The 16995-nt window shown below is 39.2% G+C and overlaps 1 protein-coding gene across 1 annotated transcript in view; it reads right to left on the bottom strand.

The window, feature by feature from the left end:
* LOC141432638 (uncharacterized) overlaps nt 1–16995 on the bottom strand; it is a 44633-nt gene that overhangs the window by 25700 nt on the left and 1938 nt on the right. The window contains exons 5-12 of the mRNA XM_074094322.1: nt 16031–16196; nt 15035–15253; nt 13850–14012; nt 13614–13751; nt 12828–12955; nt 12075–12249; nt 7809–7960; nt 7118–7216 (exon numbers count right to left, since the gene is read on the bottom strand). Of these exons, the coding sequence (XP_073950423.1) occupies nt 7118–7216; nt 7809–7960; nt 12075–12249; nt 12828–12955; nt 13614–13751; nt 13850–14012; nt 15035–15253; nt 16031–16196 (1240 nt within the window). The remainder of the gene's footprint in view (nt 1–7117; nt 7217–7808; nt 7961–12074; nt 12250–12827; nt 12956–13613; nt 13752–13849; nt 14013–15034; nt 15254–16030; nt 16197–16995) is intronic.

Raw genomic sequence — 16995 nt, forward strand, 5'->3', positions numbered from 1 at the left:
TTATTCCTTAATTGAGGTTTGATCGGTCTGTTTACTTAGCAGACTGATTAAGCTTGTTTAGACGGTTGTCAAGAAGTATGATTCATAACGCTTGCTAGCAGTCTGCTAGTTGTTGAGCCGCTGATAGATGATTAGACTCGTTATGTTGCCACCTGACAAATCAAAGACAAAAAATGCCTAATCGATAATAAAAAAAAAAAAGTTGACAGCAGTGACAGCAAATTAGCAGGAAAAAAAATAAAAGCGAGAAGTTTGTTTTCCCGCCATTTCCGATCCGCATGTTTATGTTGTGCAAAAAGCCATAATTGTGTTAATCATCCTATTTTTTTTATACTTATGCTAATTTAAGGATTTTTAAATACAAATTCCTGAAATATTTTTTCCTTGGTTTTTTTTTTAATCTTTGCGTAACTTCACCCTTCACTAAAATATCTTCGGTATGGTTTTTTGCTCTTGTCAAAGTCAGCTGTTCAAACTTGTGGCGGCCATTTTGTGACTTAGCAGGGAGATAAAGGAGGGTCTACGGTTCGCTAACTTAGCAGAGCCTTGATCGACTGATTAGCGCTAACAGACGTTTATGAATCATGTTTTTTAGCATCGGGCCTTCAAGGAGCCTTCAAGGAGGCTCTAACTTTTTATGAATAAGGCTGTTAATCTTTAACGAGTGTAAATGACGACCGTCAACTATTTTTTTCATAAATGTGAAATGACATACATCATCCATCATCATCATCCCAGCCTGTATACGTCCCACTGCTGGGCACAGGCCTCCTCTCAGAACAAGAGGGCTGGGGCCATAGTTCCCACGCGGGCCCAGTGCGGATTGGGAACTTCGCACGCACCATTGAATCGCTTCGCAGGTTTGTGCAGGTTTCCTCACGATGTTTTCCTTCACCGCAAAGCTCGTGGTAAATTTCAAATGTGATTCCGCACATGATGAACACAAAGGTGCGAATTGGGGTTCGAACCCACGACCCTCTGCTTGATTGGAAGCCGTGGTGGCCTAGTGGTTTGAATGACATACACTAATAGCAAATTGTATTTAGGATTACATGAACTGCACTATTACTAGTGTGGCATATGTTACATAAAGCTTCTAGCCTGAGTTTTAAAACGTAAAAAAAAAAAACAAATCTAATAAGAGTTATCAGTGCACGTGTCACAGATATCATCGTAAAATTACGTACAGTCTGATTTTTTTTATGTGGCTCTCTACACGGTAGCACTGCCAATCATGGTACAGTATATGGGGTAGACTAAGTATAGCTCTTTCCAATTGTCTATAATTACATTCTTGTCGTTGGCAAATGTTTAACAGCCTTCTTTTCTAAAGTTAGGTTTTGATCTCCAATTAAGGTATCATTTGATCAATTGTTGAAAATAATGAGTTAAGCATAATCACGACAGAACAGAAATGAAAGAAGCTGAAAGAGTTTTAAGAGAAAATTAATCTTATAGAAGGTGAAACGAAAGGAAGAAGTGCAATTATTCATCTCGGAGTCTAGGCCTATTATAATATTTATTTAATCATTACCTTTGACTTCATTACCTTTGATTCTGACTGCGTGGGTCCGTAATACACCTTCAATTTATCGCCAACTTGAGCTTTCACATTCGAACTTCCCGATCGCGTAGGTTCGTTTGCGGAAGGCCTGTTGAATGGAAAAAACTTGGTATTAAACAACTACTTTTTTTGGTTGCCGATTGGCGGTCGGGTCGGATTGAAAATGAAGAAAAGTGTCAGATGGGCATTCCTATATCTTGGTCGCTTAATGACAACGATGCTCTCAGCTCTAGCCTAGTAAATACTTGACCAATAGGAAAAATACCTGTGGTAGTTTTTAATCATTAAGTAACCCAAAAGCACTGAAACTTACTCAGTTGTTTTGCGTTTACGTGGACGCTTGCTACTATTGGAAGCAATTGTATTCCCGCTGCTCGCTGAATTGGCGCTTTGGCTGCGACGGCTTTGCATCTTCTTAATAAGGCCGCATCTATTACAATAAACGGAAAATCGTTTAGAAAAGTCTATTTCTCAAATCATATTTTTTTAAAGTGTTAAATAATATTGTTAGGATTGTAATTTTACATGAAAGAGGTTTGTAGTATTTAGTTTCATCTATGGTTTGTTTAGAAGATTTTCTGTTATGTCAGTTGGGTATGTCAAGTAAATAGAACTACCAGCTAAATATATTCAATAGTGTTACAGAAATCTTACTGTTTTATTGGTAGCTTGCTAAACTCTATCAGGTTATGGGCCCAGCATCAATAAAACTAGTAAAGAGCAGTGAAGTATATTTATCTCGGTATAAAATAAAGTGAAATATGAAGTGATTTTTTTTTCCTGTCAATGGTGAAAATGGAAGTTTCAGGATTAAAAATGAATGTAGAGCGCTTTGATGGAAATAATTTTCGTCAGTGGAGGTTCCAAATTAAATGCGCATTACGAGCAAAGGGTATAGACATTAGTATGGAGAAACCGAAAGATACGAAAGAAATTGAAGAGTGGAAGAAAAATGACGGCGCGGCGATGTTTATTATAACGTCTGCAATGGATTACAGACAAATTGCGCTAATTGAAAATTGCGAGAATGCTAAGCAAATTATGGATAAGCTTGAATCGATTTATGAGCAAAAGTCCGAATTCAACAAAATGTTGGTCCATGAGAGATTCTATAACTACAAGATGAATCTGTCAGATGGTGTAGCACAACATATTTCTAAAGTCGAGAGCCTGGCACAACAGCTTAAGGATAGTGGTGAAACAATAAGCGAGACTGCTATTATTACTAAAATTATTAGTACTTTACCGTCAAAGTACCGCTCCCTAAGACAGGCGTGGATGTCGCTTGAGAAAACTCAGCAAACAATTCACAACCTCACTGCTCGACTCATGGATGAAGAAGCCAGTCTGACAGCTGAAGAACAAAACGAAGTGGCCCTTGTGACGGCCCAGGAGAAACAGAAACAGAGTCATGATGACGCTGCGAATACTCGTCAACGCTTTGTCTGCTATAATTGCAATAAGCGCGGCCATTTTGCTAGAGATTGTCGTGCAAGGAAACCAGGACCGAGACCTTTCAATTCCAATCAAGACAACAAGAGTAACATGGTAGCATTCCATGTAGTTGAGAATGCCTGTGCTGCCACTGATTGTAATGATGATGTTTGGTTACTAGATAGTGGAGCATCTGTACACATGACCTATAGAAAGGATTTCTTCCTGCATCTGCAAGAATATAGCAGTGGTTGCAACAGAATGGTGAAATTAGGAAATCAACTCGAACTTAAAGTAAAAGGCATTGGCACAGTGCTGATAAAGAAATGTCTTAATGGACAATGGGAGACTAATATTTTAAAAGAAGTTTTGTATATACCAGAACTTCGCAGGAACTTATTCTCTGAAGGAGCCGCCATGCGTTTAGGTTTTGTAATACTGAAGAAAGACATATCTGCACTGATCTATAAAGACGATGAAATAGTTTTAACTGCAACTCAAAAGTCGAATAATCTTTATGAAATGAATTTTAAAACAGTTATCAGTGCAAGTTGTAATACAGTTCAAGCCTCAGAAGGAAGTTTGAAGGTTTGGCATGAAAGACTTGGACACTTAAATGTGAAAGAAATAAGAAATATGATTAAAAATGGACAGCTTCAGTGCAACGAGAATGATTTAGAAAAATTTGTTTGTGAAGCTTGCATGTATGGAAAGCAAACACGTATTCCATTCCGTAGTTCTCATCGAGGTGAGCTCGGCCCGGGAGACCTGGTCTACAGCGATGTCTGCGGGCCTATGAGTGAGTCTTCGGTGCAAGGTATGAGATATTTTGTCCTTTTTAAAGATGCAGCTTCGAGTTACTTGTATGTTTGCTTCATGAGGCACAAAACTGAGGTGTTGGATCATTTTAAAACATTTAACGCTATTGTACTTAACAAATTTGGTCATAACGTAGGCATCTTACACTCTGATAATGGCACAGAGTATGTCAATAATAATTTTAAAGAATTTCTTAATCAAAATGGAATTGTGCACGAGTGTACTGCACCGTACACACCTCAGCAAAATGGACGGGCAGAGAGAGAATTACGCACGATTGTTGAAAGTGCTCGTACAATGCTTTATGGACGCAGTTTGCCCATGAATCTGTGGGCAGAAGCCGTGGGTTGTGCGGTGTATCTGTTGAACAGGACATCTTCTAGCCAGACCCCGAATATATCACCAGTTGAAATCTGGTCGAGTGAAAAACCAAATTTACAACATCTGAAAATATTTGGATCAATTGGTTATGTTCATATTCCAGACGCATGTAGAACAAAATGGGAGAAGAAAAGCCAAAAGATGATTTTAGTAGGTTATGAAAATCAAAACTATAGAATGTTTGACCCTGACACAAATAAAGTAAGAATTTCTCGCGATGTAACTTTTGACGAAACTACTGATGTTTCTTTCAGTAAGGAACCTGTTACAATTGAGTTTGGTGAATCTTCTTGTGATAAGACCTCAGAGCAAAATCCAACTTTAGAAGAGCCGTCAAGCCCACAGTCACAAGAGGAAGGTGACACTAGTTATGAGAGTTTAAGAAGCAGTGATGAAAGTGACTTGAATTATGAACCTCCTCAAGCAGTACGTGACGCGCCAGGCGTTCCTACAATGACTCTACGACCTAGAAGGCCCATAAATTATGAGGCTAATTTGATTGAGTCCTACGAACCGCCCACTTATGACGAGGCGATAAAATGCAAAGAGTCTGACAAATGGTTAGCAGCAATCAAAGAAGAGCTTAAAGCTCATGAAGAAAATAATACGTGGACTATCATAGACAAAACTGATAAAAAAGCAATTACGTCAAAGTGGATTTTTAAAATTAAGAAGAATAAAGACGGTAAAGTCGAGAAATATAAAGCACGACTGTGTGCTAGAGGGTTTAGTCAAGTTAAGGACATTGACTATTCTGAGACATTTGCGCCAACAACTAGATATGATTCAATCAGAATGTTATTAAGCATGGCTGCCAAATATAATTACGAAATAGTACAATTCGATGTAAAGACAGCATTCCTGTATGGAGACCTCGAAGAAGATATTGTGATGGAGATTCCAAAAGGAGTGTATGCTGAAGCTGGTAAAGTGTGCAAACTTAATAAATCTCTGTATGGACTCAAACAAGCGCCTCGGTGTTGGAACATTAAGTTCACCAGCTTTCTGAAATCATTCGGGTTTTTACAACTGGACTCAGATAGTTGTGTATTCAGCAGTCGTCTTAATAATGAAAGGGTGTTGTTAATACTTTACGTAGATGACGGGCTGATATTTGCTTCAAATAATGATACCCTTGATTTTGTTATTAAGTCACTTAAAACAACTTTTGATATAAAAGTTCTAGACTTGAATTGCTATGTTGGATTAGAGATAAGGAGAACTGAAAAGTCTATCCGTGTAAGTCAAACAAATTATATAGACCAGATTATAAAAAAGTTCAATATGTCTGGTGCTAGTGCTTGCTCTACGCCTATAGATTGCAATGTTGTATTGAAAAGCTCAGATGGAGAAGAGAAAGAGTCTGTCAGTTTTCCTTACAGGGAGGCAGTAGGTTCTTTGCTGTTTTTGGCTTTAGTCTCACGACCAGATATCTCGTATGCCGTAAATTTAGTTTGCCGGTATGTTAATAACCCGAACTCTAATCACGTGAAAGCAGTTAAGCAAATAATTCAGTATTTAATTGGAACAAGACATTTTGGAATAGAGTATAAAGGAAATGCTGATCTAGTGGGTTACTCAGATTCAGATTATGCTAGTGACGTAGAGTCAAGGAAGTCAACAACCGGTTATTTGTTTTTAATGAATAATGGACCAATCACTTGGACAAGCCGTAAGCAGCAAACCATTGCGTTATCCACTATGGAAGCTGAGTTCATGGCTGCTTGCGATGCCACAAAGGAACTCCTATGGCTCAAGCAGTTCTTGTATGAGTTAGGAGAGCACCAAAATTCTATAAAGCTTTTTGTAGATAATCAAGCCGCTATACGATTAATTTGCAATCCGGTATATCACCAGAGATCAAAACACATTGATGTAAGGTACAAGTTTATTAGAGAAAAGGTTGAGCAAGGAACATTGACAGTAGAATACATTGAAAGCTCTAGCCAGTTGGCAGATTTTTTAACAAAAGCACTTCCTTGTCAAAAGTTCTCTATTAATAGAAACCGAGTTTTATGTTTAACGACGAATGGGTCTAATTAAATAGTGGGAGGTCAGTTTTGTCCATACCTAACTGGATTGTGTTTTACCTTATATTTTATTGTTGTTTTTCATTAGAAGAATACATTGTCAATATGTTTTATTTACTTGATGTAAAATTAGTGGGAGTGTTAGGATTGTAATTTTACATGAAAGAGGTTTGTAGTATTTAGTTTCATCTATGGTTTGTTTAGAAGATTTTCTGTTATGTCAGTTGGGTATGTCAAGTAAATAGAACTACCAGCTAAATATATTCAATAGTGTTACAGAAATCTTACTGTTTTATTGGTAGCTTGCTAAACTCTATCAATATACCTTGACGCCCTGCCGGAACTATCACTGTCTGTAGATGCATGTGGCCGCCGCGAAGCGCGTGGTGTAATAGTGCCGCTTGTACTTTCTAAAATGAAATAACATGTAGTCCTTAAATTCGACTATTAAATACAAAATTGTAGAATCATTATACTCTTGTATAATGTTTAAAGTTACGAGAGTAATTTCGTGATAGAACCCACAGGCCGGAAGGATTTTCCCAATGCTTCTACATGAACGCGGCAAGTCAAACCTGCCTTTGAAATTAAAGGCGATCCAAAATATCTATTGAAAATGAAAGGGGAATGAGTCAGTTGATATGCGAGGGCGGCGATGAAGAACCATGAATAGCACTAAAGTTGGTTTGCACGCACTGTCTACTCTCGCTCGTGTGTCACGGAACCCTGGTTATTGTATCGCTAATTTATACCTTTAGAAGACACTGGTCTTCGTTTTGGAGTTCTCCTCTCCAAGGGTTCGGTCTTGATGGGCAGAATACGTGTTTTGGACTGAGAGCGCGGCTTAATGATAATCTTCTCATGGCTCGTCGTTGCCGGCGTAGCTGACGTAGATGGAGTACTCTTATTTTCTTTCTCTTTTTCTTTTTCCTTTTCCTTCTCCTTCTCCTTCTCCTTTTCTTTTTCTTTCTCTTTTTCCTTCTCCACCCTATTTTTAAAAACAAGTTGATATAATGATTAATTTAATGGTAGAAAAATTCTTGCACAAGTTTTAACGAATCGGGGCTTTTGCTACGTCATTTTATAACCTGCACTCGTCCAGTGTGGGCGGAGCTTAACGAGGGAGTACGCTTATCGATCTTGTAAATTTAAAAATTTTTCATGAGCGTAGCTCTTAAATTAAAGAAGAAAGTAAGTTAATATCAATGTAAAAATTGTTCCTAAAGATTACTCGGAGTTTACGCGCAGACTATAAACATACAGGTAAGGGAAAGGCCTAATCCATAAAATGAAGTTTATTTTACCTGACCATTAAATATATGCAATAAAAAAAACAATAGCGTAAAAAGGCAAAAAATATGGATATTTCTCTTTAAATTTTGAATTATTACAAAGAACTTAAACAACAATCCGCAAATGACATTTATACATTACTTAAATCAACTAATACTTTTAGGTGTTTTGAGTGCTGCTATTGAGCATGTAGGTCACTTTTAACTTTAAAAAAAAGGAGACATAATTAAAAAAATATTCAGCCACATGCTTCGTCAAATTAATAAAAAAGAAATGTGTTTACTTACTTAGGAGTAGTAACTATCAACGGTTGGTTGTCGGCACTGTCTTCCTCATCACTCCCACGGTTCTTTTCCTTCGATTTCTCACTCTTCTCAGGCTTGTCATCCTTCTCACTTTTGTCTGTTTCGCTCTTGTCGGAGTCTTTGTCCTTTGAACGCTGCAATAATCTAATATGTACTGGCCATAGCCGGTATCGGCCCACTTTATACGAAACACTTTTATAAAGTGGGCCGATTGTAATGAAATGAACCAACATAAAAAACCAAAGCACAAATAAAACAAATTTTGAATTGAACTAAGTAAGCATTTAGTCAGTTTTGTTGTCCTTTGAATAACACTTAACAATGGGGTCGGTAATATAAATTCAGTCGCGAAGCTAGTTTTTTATTATTTTATTTTCTATATATTTAGATTACAATGAGGTAGTAAAAAGTAACTTAGTTCAAATATAATGTCGGGTATTGTATTAGAGAACCGCCCCGTGAAGTAGCCACTATTGATGTGATTTTAAACAGCGAGTGGTACAACATTGATTGGGTTGGGAGCTCCAATAAGGCAAACCAATTGCAACCAAAATTAAAGGTTTCAGACCGTTTTGTCCGTTTCCCAAAACATCCGTTCCAAAAGAAATAAATAAGAATGTTTTATTAAAAGCAAAAACTAAATACAAATAGGGTTTCCATTGGTTCCACACTAGGCTAAGCCTGTCACGGCAATAACAGTTAGCAGTTAGTTAGCTATAGGAAAATAACGGTTTCCTTAAACTACCATAGGCCAAAAGACCTGTTTCTCTTAGCATCAGTATGTCAGAACAACCGGTTCAAAAGATCCGTCTCTCATGACACCCGTATGCCCAAAACACCCGTTTCTCATAGCATCCGTGTGTCGAAAGGTCCGATTTCATTACGACATCAGTAGGTATCTTTATTTTAGTGACGGGAATGGATGTTTTGAGGACGCGTGTTTTGGGAAATGGATATCAAGACAAACGGATTATTTAGGAAAAGGAAGTGACGGCCAGTCGAAAGAAAGGAAAGCCAGTACAAAGAAGAGCCTAGAGAACCAAAAGTGAAGTAAAAGTGCCTAGTGAAGTGGAACAAGCTATACTTAGCCAAAAGATGGAAAAAGCGCCGGGCCCAGACAAAATTACAAACGAGCTTCTCAAAGGTACTCTCGAAGAAGTACTACCCATACTAACAGCAATATTTAACGACATATTGGAGACGGGTAAAATACACACGCAGTGGAAAACGTCACACGTCCTTATATTTAAGAAAGGACAAAAAGAAGAAAGGGAATTACAGACCCATAAGCTTGGTATCCAACATCTATAAGGTATTCTCCAAAGTCATCCTGGGTAGAATAAATAAAAAGCTCGATGAGAACCAGCCAAGAGAACAAGCCGGATTCAGAACAAAGTACTCCACTATTGACCATATACACACAGTAAAACAAATACTAGAAAAGTACAAAGAATATAACAAAAAATTGTATATGGCGTTCATTGACTGTTCCAAAGCCTTCGACAGCATAACCCACGAAGCCTTATGGGAGAGCTTGAAAGAGCAAGGGATAGCATCAAGGTACATCAATATTATTAAAAACATCTACGCAAATAGCGAAGCGAAGATACAACTGGAATCCCTGGGCAAGAAATTTAAAATTGAAAGAGGAGTAAGGCAGGGGGACCCTCTCTCCGAAACTGTTCTCGGCCGTACTGGAAAGTATCTTTCGCAAAATGGACTGGTGCAGATTTGGCCTCAACGTGAATGGCGTAAAAATGAACCATCTCAGATTCGCAGACAACATAATAATATTTATTTTTGAAGAAAACCCAAAAGATCTGGAGAAAATGATAATATCACTAAAGGAAGAAAATATGAAAGTTGGACTATATATGAACTGGAAGAAAACAAAATTACTCACAAACTCCAAACCAATAGAGATAAGAATTGACAACCACCCACTTGAATATGTGCAGGAATATAGCTATATTCTATATAGCGTACCGCCCCGCTTACTTGTGGCACGCACGCTGCACCTACATTGCACTTCCAATTGTTTTTATTCTTCTGTGGGTACCCTAAAGACGGTAAGCGCTGCCGTGGACAACAACAGACGAGATGGGAGGACGATCTAAAACTAACAGCTGGACACCACTGGAGAAGAGTAGCACGTGACAGTACCGAATGGAGAAGGTTGGAGGAGGCCTAGGCCAACAGGCACGCTGAACTACGAGACATTATTTAACGATTTTTTTATAAATTAATTACTATTATTTTCTCATGCTTGTAGTTCAGAATAAGGGACTTTATTTATTTATTATCTTTTGGGAGAAGCATATTCAGGAAAACACTTATATCGGGAAACGGATTACTTAGGAAAAGGTAGTGACAGGAACGGATGTTTTGGGAAACGGACAGAACGGTCCAAATGGAAATTAAAGTCCAAAACTAAAGTTTTAAGTATACGGAATAGCTTAGCTAGTGGTTAGTGACCCTAACTGTGAAGATACATGTCCTGGGTTTGAATACCGGTAGGGACAGGCACTTGTAATATGAATGATGGGTAATTAGTTATTTATATAAGTAAGTCGCGGTAGCTTAGTGGTTTGACTTATGGCTTCCTAAGCAGAAGGCCGTGGGTTCGAGTTCACGCGTGCGGGCCCGAGATTTTCGGAATTTATGTGCTAAATTTGGGTTTACCCTTGAAATGTCAACATACTTTTAATCGAATATCATTTAAAAGCCAACGTTTCATGTTTTTTCATTTCATCGAATATTCATTAACTGGAATGATTAGAATGAGTATTTTTAAATCACCGATTTTTAATTTCTGGAAATATTATTTAACAGATTGTTTATTTGGCAGATATTAATTTCATATTTTATTATTACACACTTTTTAAATGTTGTAAATGTTACATCTTAGAATCTATAATATAAAAGTGAACCGCTAGAACGGGACAAAAAACAACGAGACAGAGCAGGATGGCGCTCTACAACACCATTTTGACACGTTTCTCCCAAACAACGCATTATTTCTCTGGAATTTTAAAGCAATTCGATTCTTTGACCTTGGGAATCGCGAAAAACTTGAGAAAATATGATATTGGGTATGTACATTTCGTATATTAAGCAAAATAAAATCACAAGTTCGAATTTCGAACCAAAAACGAGCGATCTATTATCTATGCCAGTGCTGCCATTCAGGGAAAAAGAAATGTATTCATTATCCTGCATTGCAATCTGTAAAGCTCTTAACCCATTCATTGCCGCGCGCCAGATTACGCTGGGCTTAAAGTCATAAAATATGGTAAGTAGATAGCTGGATGTCTGAAATAACACATAGGCTACTTTAATTCCAATATTCCCACGGGATAGTTGTTCTTAACACAACACCTCAATGAAGATTACGATATAAATTTTGGGATTTCCCACAGGAATTTTGTAAAATCCCGGAATTTCAATTGTAACTACCAGATAGTTTACGCGTGCGAAGCCGCGGGTAAACTCTAGTATTATTTTAATATTTATAATTTCACAACTTCAATGATTTTTTGAAGTCGCAGTTGTAATGTACTTTTCTAGTAGCGATTTATTGTTGTTGGGGTCGCAGTTCTAACCTAACCTACTTTCCTAGTAATGATTTATTTTGGTTGGGGTTGCAGTTCTAACCTAACCTACTTGCCTGGTAGCGATGTTTTTTGTTTTTCAGAAGAATACAAGCCTTCAAATTTGCTAAAAAATATGCAAAAGATGTAGTATTCAATCTTGAATCACTAAAACTAGTAGAATATATTGTTATAATATGTAATCAACTATGAAATAAAAGTGTTTTATAATAATACGTCGATGAAATAAACAGCGATATTTAGTTGTTCTGTCTCATGAATAGTGGATGAAATGTATTTTTAAGCAAATAATAATCCTTGTACTGTTGTTCTAATAATTGTTTTAATATGTAATGACTATTCAATGAAGTGAAATTACTCCAAGAGAAAATATTAGTATTGAATATTCGATATATCGTTTTCGATGAAATTAAATTCGATAATTAGTTTGTCGAAATTGCAAGGGGCACCCCTATATTAGTGATGATCTTTACTGTGAAGAAAAAAATCGTGCGAAAACCTGCATTCACTTGCGAAGAAATTCAATGGGCCCTGGGGCCGCGTGGGAACTACGATTCATTCTCATTTCGAGACGAAGCTGACCTGTAGTGGAGGCGTGACTGCGTGTAGGTTCTGGTGTCGGACTGCGGAACATTACCTGATGCGGCGTATTGGAGGGGGTGGGGGTCGAGCAGGCGGACGAGGACGTGGGCGGCTGCTTGTCGCGGTCGCGGATCAGCGAGCGGCCGGCGGGCGGCGTGCGCGCGCCGCGCGGGTGCGCCACCAGCGTCACGCCCAGTTTGCGGTAGAAGTCCTCGAAACTGTGAAGGAACCTAGACAAAACAAGCGTCACTGATGTGTCTTGTAATAAAGTTTTGTTTGGGCTTGAGAGCCCAAAAGCTCAGCAAATGATGTTAACAACAACACATCGATTCACAAGAGCTGGCACGAATGGTTTGAACGAAAGTAATGTCACTTATGTGAAGTGTAAGCAAATAGGTAACACACAGATACTTTCATTCACTCATTCAATCCATTTGTGCCAGCTCTTGTGAATCGACCTGTACAGCGACATCTTATGCTAAGCTTTTGGGCTCAATAGTACAGTAAACCAATTTGATTCTTAGGTCTCTAGAATCTTAGGCCGTATTGTCTAATTTAACGTGCTGACTCTCGTGCTGCTCTTTCTACCCTCGTCAAATACTGTGTGACAGAAAAAAGTGCAATAAGGCCTCTTATTGGATTTGATATGACACTACCTCATTCTTGGTCATTGAGTAGACAAATAAGATTATTTATAAAGAAATAGTTCCATTGCGGCTCCGAAATTGAATTGGTTGAATACAAGTAAGGGTTGTATCAAATTGTTTTTCTATGAATGTGTAATAAAATTAATAGGATTTATTCTCACTTTTTGTAAGCTTGTTTGCATAGGTTCGTGATGCTTGTTGTGACGGGATGGAAGCCCATTTTGTCAGCTATGGTCTTCCACTGATTTTGATTCGTCACTCTGTTGTATCCGCCCAGCTTTTGCACTACCTGAAAAATCATGGACATGAGGTAGACTTGTATGACTCAATTTAAAAGTAAATAATGCAAGACGTTTTGAAAAATTAACTAAAGCTGCGTCCACATTTGTATCATTTTGTCGTATCGTATCTCCGTCGCGTTGCACCGACGCAAGATCGCTAGTGTGGATGCAAAAAGGCGCGCCGTATCTGATCGCTGGGGATCGATGTTGATACGCGTATATTATATACCCTGCACTCGCGCGATAATAAGATTGATAAAGCTAACGTGATATTGTTGATACTGTATCACGATATGAAGTTATGATTTGCGATACGCCGTTTTTCCCCGATCATCAAAGGGGATACGGATAGCGTCCACACTTAATGATACGACACGCTGCTAAGCTACGGTTAGTATTGGACGCATATTTTCACGACGATGCTAGTGATGCGGTGTGCCCAAAGTGAGCGTCCATACTTAGGATGCGCAAGCTCGATACGATACGCGTGATCGTGATCGGCAAAATGATACAAATGTCGACCCAGCTTAAGCTCATCAAGGGCCACATCCTAGCTTTTTTTCGCGGTGATACGATGATTTCATCGAGCGTCTTGTTATGCAGGGTAAGCTTGAGGGCAAAAGCGCACCCTTGAGGCAAAATCGGTCGTTAGATTTACCAACTTACTCTAAAGAGTCTGTATAAGTCTATGTCCCGATTGGCGATGGTCGGGTTCCGGTTTAGTGGCGTGCCACGGTCATCCATAAACTTATACAGTTGCGCCACGAAGTGGTCCTTCTCCTCACGGGGCTCGTCGTCAGAACTCTGCAAACAAGAAATTTTCGTTAAAAAATATCATGATCAGTCCAAGTTTTATATCAAACCGAACATCAGATATTGTCAAGTTTGTTTTTTTGTATTACGTCGTCGTCGGTGTTGCGCGGCTCGTTGAAGAGCGCCGCGCGGTCCCAGTGCGGCGGCAGCGCGCCGTTGCCGAGGTACTGCAGCGCCGCCTCCACGCCGCCCCACTCCAGCGGCGCGCTGCCCTTGCGGAACTCGCGCGCCTCTTTTTTTGGCACCGTGTAGCTACAAACATAATAAGCTCTATGATACCACCAATGTTCTTTTATGAACAGTGAATAAGCGATTCTCTTAGAGACGTCGAAACGACGACGAGCGTCTTCGTCGTGGCAGCGTCCGCTCAGTGTCGACGCGACACCAGTGCTGGCCGGCTGTGCCCAGTGGCCGTGGCAGTGTCTATGTCTATGGCCAGTGTCACCGCGGCGTCAGCGCAACGTTTTTTGCGAACAAGTACAATGCACAACGCCAGCACTGCGTAAGCCCGGCGTTCGGCAGCCGGCCAGTGCTCGTGTCGCGTCGGCGCTGCGCGGACGCTGGCATGACGACGACGCTTGAAAGACGCTAGTGTGGGGGGTCTCTTATAGCTAGTTGTAATTAGCTTATACATAGTTCGTTTTTCAAGCTTTTTCATGACTCAAATCCTTTAGAATGTAAAATTTCTAATTCTGAGATAACGCGATTAACAATCTAAAAGGTGCTATTAGGCTATTGGGAGGTGCACCATTAGGAAAACTTAATTTTCATTTGTAATGATAGTACCAGTACTATAAGGATCTGGTTGATCTAGAACTTCTGGAAGCATATAGAAGTAGAGAAATATATATCCTTCTTGTTTAAGATGATACAAGACAACTCTTGGTTCTGCTAAACTATGCCTTATGATTCGTCGAGATACAAGACAGATAGCTTTATCAAGTTCTTTCTTGTGCATTTCATTTGCAAGAGCGACTCGCTCATCAAAGTTTTGGAGATGTTACATTTGCTTCAACCATGTTGCTCTGCACCGCAAGGGCGGATCCACCGTCGTGGGCACGATAAGCATTCCCACAACCCTAATAAGAGTGGTGACGACATATTTTTACGGTCTATTGAGATTGATAGGCTGATGATAAAAAAAGGAAAATTTTCATGAGTCATTACTTCGGCTCGCACTTGACCGATTTTCTAGTGGCTGTGACCACAATCTTTTTTGAAGGCTGGATCCGCGCCTGCTGCACCGTCATTAATATAATAATTACTGTACTCACTATCGGCCGTCCTTGAAGGAGCGTACTAAGTAGTCTTCTTTGACTTTGATCTGCGGCGTGGGCGCGACCACGAGCGCGGGGAAGGCCGGCTGGTGCGGCCGGCGCCGCTCCGCGCCGCTCGCCGCCTCCACCAACACCACGCGCCCGACGTGCGGCTCTCGCTCGGCACTGTCCGCTTTCATGCGCCGCGTCGGGATCTCGCCTTCACTTTCGTCTGACCTAGAGCAAGACGAATATGGATGAGATTGATAGGGATACCCTGTAAAATTCCCTGCATAACCTCCTGGGGTTCAAAGTGGTAATACTAGTACATAATTATTGTTAGCAATAGAATTTATATCTTTCGAAAAAGGAATAAAGTGTCATTTCCTCTGTATCATTCAAATTAAGAAAAAAAAAAAACAACTTTATCTATGAGACATTAAGATTTAAATTTCGATGTCAATTTTTGTTGTATGCTGGGTCGCAGGAGGTTAAAGCCTATGCATTCGGGCATATTTTTTAAGTGTAGATGGTTCACATCAGTTAATGTGCTTCAAACAAGATCCAGAAAACGTGCGTCGTCTGCACCTAAAAAAAATACGCCGCAGGATGATTCCATAACAGTGCCGAGGTTGGGCTGGCAAAAATCTACATAGATTTGTATGAACTAATTAATAGATGACCAGATCGAGTCTGTGTACTGCAAGCTCATAACTATCTGTTTGTAAGCCCATCTTTGTGATATCTCCCTCCTTCACCAGTTGAACAACAGCACTTTTCCTACTTAGAAAACATCACTGAATACAACTTAGAATACTAAACTGAATACATCACCCTATAATGCTAGTTGCCAAAATTAACTAAGTACAATTTTCTTCCATTTCGTTATCTGCATCCTCTCTATCTGACGAAGCACTTCACAAGTAACGTGGTTAAGATGCCAGTTAATACAGCTAAGGGACTTAAAGAGCTCTTTGTTTGCACAATTTGTTGTTTACTCAATTAGTAACTTACTGAGCCCTTCCCCTTCTCCCCCTCCTCCCTGCTATGACTGGCGTGGAGAAATGTTCTGGATGTGTGAGTGGTAACTGGTCTAGTGTTTCGCTTTCGTTGAAATGCCTCCCACTCTTAAGGCAGAGCGCGGAACGTCGCAAAGTCGTTATGTCCCCATCATCAAATACTGTAACAGGTAACATTTTGTGATTATATATCTTGGATATAAAAATGATGTGATAGTTCTCACTCCAGTGGAATAAAACAGCACTTTATCATGCTTCATCTCAAGGGGCACAGATACTTCCATAGAAGTTGATAACTACTGGCAAGTGTCACTTATAAGAAAATTAAGAAAGGCTGATTAGACATTAGATCTTGAAATTTAAAGATGCACAAATGACAATGGACATAAATAACTAAAATTTAGGCACAAATATTCATTTTCGCAATAAAATATAATACAATTGTGGAAACCTGAATAAATAAATGTAGTAGTTATGTTTATGTGTACATTGTCATTTATCATCTTTTGGATAATTCAAAGAATAACTGAATGGAAATGTTTTTATATGCTTCCTTTGGATAAGGATTTTGTGTTCAAATATACAAATACAAATAATTTATTTGTCAAACATAGATTAAAAATAGTTGGTACATTAATCATAGACGTGTATCACTATGCTGCACCCAAGGGCATACAAATATCAAAATGTCCAAATGTGCAAATGTCCTGTAGGTAGGCAAATTCAGTCATGCAGTAAACTAAATAGTCTAAAAAGTTGCCAATATGTAGTCAAATTACTAGAGTAATATAATATTATAAATGCGAAAGTAACTCTGTATGTCTGTCTGTCTGTTACGCTTTCACGTCGAAACCGCTGAACCAATTTTGATGAAATTTGGTATAGAGATAGCTTAAGCGCCAAGGATCAACATAGGATACTATTCCGGTTAACCTAGGTCCGCGCCGACGAAGTCGCGGG

The sequence above is a fragment of the Choristoneura fumiferana genome, chromosome 11 (genome assembly GCF_025370935.1).
Source record: "Choristoneura fumiferana chromosome 11, NRCan_CFum_1, whole genome shotgun sequence".
Classification (NCBI taxonomy): domain Eukaryota; kingdom Metazoa; phylum Arthropoda; class Insecta; order Lepidoptera; family Tortricidae; genus Choristoneura; species Choristoneura fumiferana.